The sequence below is a fragment of the Vidua chalybeata genome, chromosome 8 (assembly GCF_026979565.1).
Source record: "Vidua chalybeata isolate OUT-0048 chromosome 8, bVidCha1 merged haplotype, whole genome shotgun sequence".
Lineage (NCBI taxonomy): Eukaryota > Metazoa > Chordata > Aves > Passeriformes > Viduidae > Vidua > Vidua chalybeata.
Window position 1 is genome coordinate 4,284,384 of NC_071537.1, and position 2,418 is coordinate 4,286,801.

The window sequence follows — 2,418 nt, forward strand, 5'->3', positions numbered from 1 at the left end:
TTATTACCCCTAAAAGAGTCCGAAAGGCGGAGCGACGGAGCGGGGCTGTGCTCCCCAGCCCGGCTGCCGCTACCCCGGGGGCATCAAACACCGGCTGTGGGGCGCGGGGAGAGCCTTCTCCTTCCCCGCGTTGAAAAACGCCTTATTTTTCCCTTCGGATATTTTATTTCTCTGTTTTTCGGGGGTTTGTTTTTTCGCTGTCCTCGTTGCTGTTGCTGTTACGCCCCCGGCGCTCGGTACGGGCCCTACCTCGGAGCCGGTGGCCGCAGTTTAATCGCCACTTGCCGCGGGATTTACTGGTTTTGAGTGACCCATCGAGGCCGTGGGGAGCCGTCGAGGATGCCCAGTGCGAACGGAGAGCAGGGACCAGTCCCCGGTAGCACCGAGCCCATCACCGCGGCTTCCACCGAAACACTCCGGGAAACAGAAAAAAAGGTCCCCGTTTACGAAACTTTTCGGGAAATGCCCTTCATCTCCCAGCCGAGAGAAGGGCAGCGAGCCCCCGTCAGGCCCGGCTGGCATTCTGGAAACGAGATAAGGAGCAAAAATTCCGGAAAAAGAAACCCTCGCCGTTACAAGTCGTTTTGGCTCTCCCGTGCATCGATCCCGGGCCCCGCGGGCCCTTCCCGGCCCGGCTGCGGGGCACCCCCGGTGCCGGGGTCCCCCTCGGGGACACGAGACCGAGGTGGCAAATTTACAAACGAGGCTTAAAACGCTTTAATTTTTTTTTTCTTTCTTACTTTCTTTAAAAATATTTACAGATCTGAAATAACGCTTTTTTTAATTAATTCTTTTTTTTTTCTTTTCTTTTCAAGTGACAGGATGGCAGGAGGGGAGAACGGGGGTGCCCCCGGCGCCCCGGGCTCTCCGTTTGCCCGTCCCTCCCATCAGTTTCGGTGCTGCGTCCCCTCCATGGGGGCGGCCCGAGAGCCCGCACGGAGCCCCCGCGGCGGCCCCGGCCCCGCTCCCGGTGCGGGTCCCGACGGGGCGGGGGGCGCGGGGCTCAGTAGTCGATCTTGTTGTAGAGGTTGTAGAGCGGTAAGGCCGAGAGGTTGCTGCCGGGGTAGTAGAGAGGGGCGGGGAAGGCGATGGACCGGGGCACCGGCACTCGGAGGAGGGAATTGTCTCTGAACACCAGCGGCATCCCCACCAGAGTCTGCGCCGAGGCGTGGGCCATGTTGGCCGCCTCCAGCTCGGCCGAGAGCTGCCGTTTCCACTTGTTCCTGCGGTTCTGGAACCAGGTCTTCACCTGGGTCTCGGTGAGCTGCAGGCTGGAGGCCAGGCAGGCCCGCTCCGAGCTGCTCAGGTAGCGCTTCATGTCGAAGGTGGACTCCAGCTGATAGACCTGCGAGCGGCTGAACACCGTGCGCGTCTTCTTCTTGGCGGCGCCGGCCTGCCGGTCCCCGCCGTCGCGCTGCCGGTCCCCGCAGGAAGGCGAGGAGGGTCCCAGCGGCTTCTCCTTCTCGTCCTTACAGTCCTGCTGGGGGGGCGGGAGGAAGGGCCCCCGCTCCCCGCTGCCCGCCGCCGCCGCTCCGCTCCCCTTGGCGCTGCCTGCAACAGAGCGACAGCGCGGGGGTCGCACGGCGGCCGGCACCGGGACCCCCGACGGCCGAGCCCGGCACCGGGACCCCCGACGGCCGAGCTCCCCAGCCCGGAGGGAAAAAGCACCGAGGCGAGACCCTGGGCAGGCACCCGCCGCCTCTGCTCCCTGGGGAACACACAACCGACGCCGGGGGAAGCCATCCCCTTCTGGGTATCCCTGTCCCCCTGTTGGATGGATGGATGGATGGATGGATGGATGGATGGATGGATGGATGGATGGATGGATGGACGGACGGACAGGTGGGTGTGCGTTCCTCAGTGAAAGCAGCTGAGTACCAGCCTTCCTACCCGACACAAGCCGGCAAATTTTACTTTACAGCATCGCATTTCACAGACCGTTTATTCAGAAATAATGCTTAAAAAATAAAAAAAAAAATAAACATCTTTCTTCCCTCTGCCCCAAGGGCTGTAATCAGAATCTTAGAAAACGAGCGTTATCCATCGCACCGCATCACTCGGGGAAATCAACGCCGGATGGGGTGGAAAAGATTTTTTAAAAAAAGCCACCCCATTTTTCCTGGAGCTCCTTCCTCCCCGCTTCACCCACGGACGGCGCAAATACTCTGTGCCCCGAAAGCAGAGAAGGTGCGACGTGCCCCCGCCTCCCTCTTCCCGGCGGGGGCCGGACCGGGGCCGAGCCCTCCGCGGCCCTTCCCGGCGGGGCCCGTCCGCCCCGTCCCATCCCTCCGGTACTCACCGAGACAGGTGAAGCTGAGGGGCTGGTGCTTGTGGCACGCCTCGGCGGGGCCCTGAGCCTCGGGGCAGAAGCAGCCGCGGTGCTTCCAGCTCTCGTCCGGCTCCTCGTCCTCCGAGGAC

General features: G+C 62.5%; 1 protein-coding gene across 1 annotated transcript in view; it reads right to left on the bottom strand.

Moving 5' to 3' along the window:
- Positions 1-1,003: 1,003 nt before the first annotated feature.
- The window catches only part of HMX2 (H6 family homeobox 2), a 1,573-nt gene continuing 158 nt past the window's right edge, over positions 1,004-2,418 (bottom strand). The window contains exons 1-2 of the mRNA XM_053949594.1: positions 2,300-2,418; positions 1,004-1,551 (exon numbers count right to left, since the gene is read on the bottom strand). The exon at positions 2,300-2,418 is cut by the window's right edge and continues 158 nt beyond it. Of these exons, the coding sequence (XP_053805569.1) occupies positions 1,004-1,551; positions 2,300-2,418 (667 nt within the window). The remainder of the gene's footprint in view (positions 1,552-2,299) is intronic.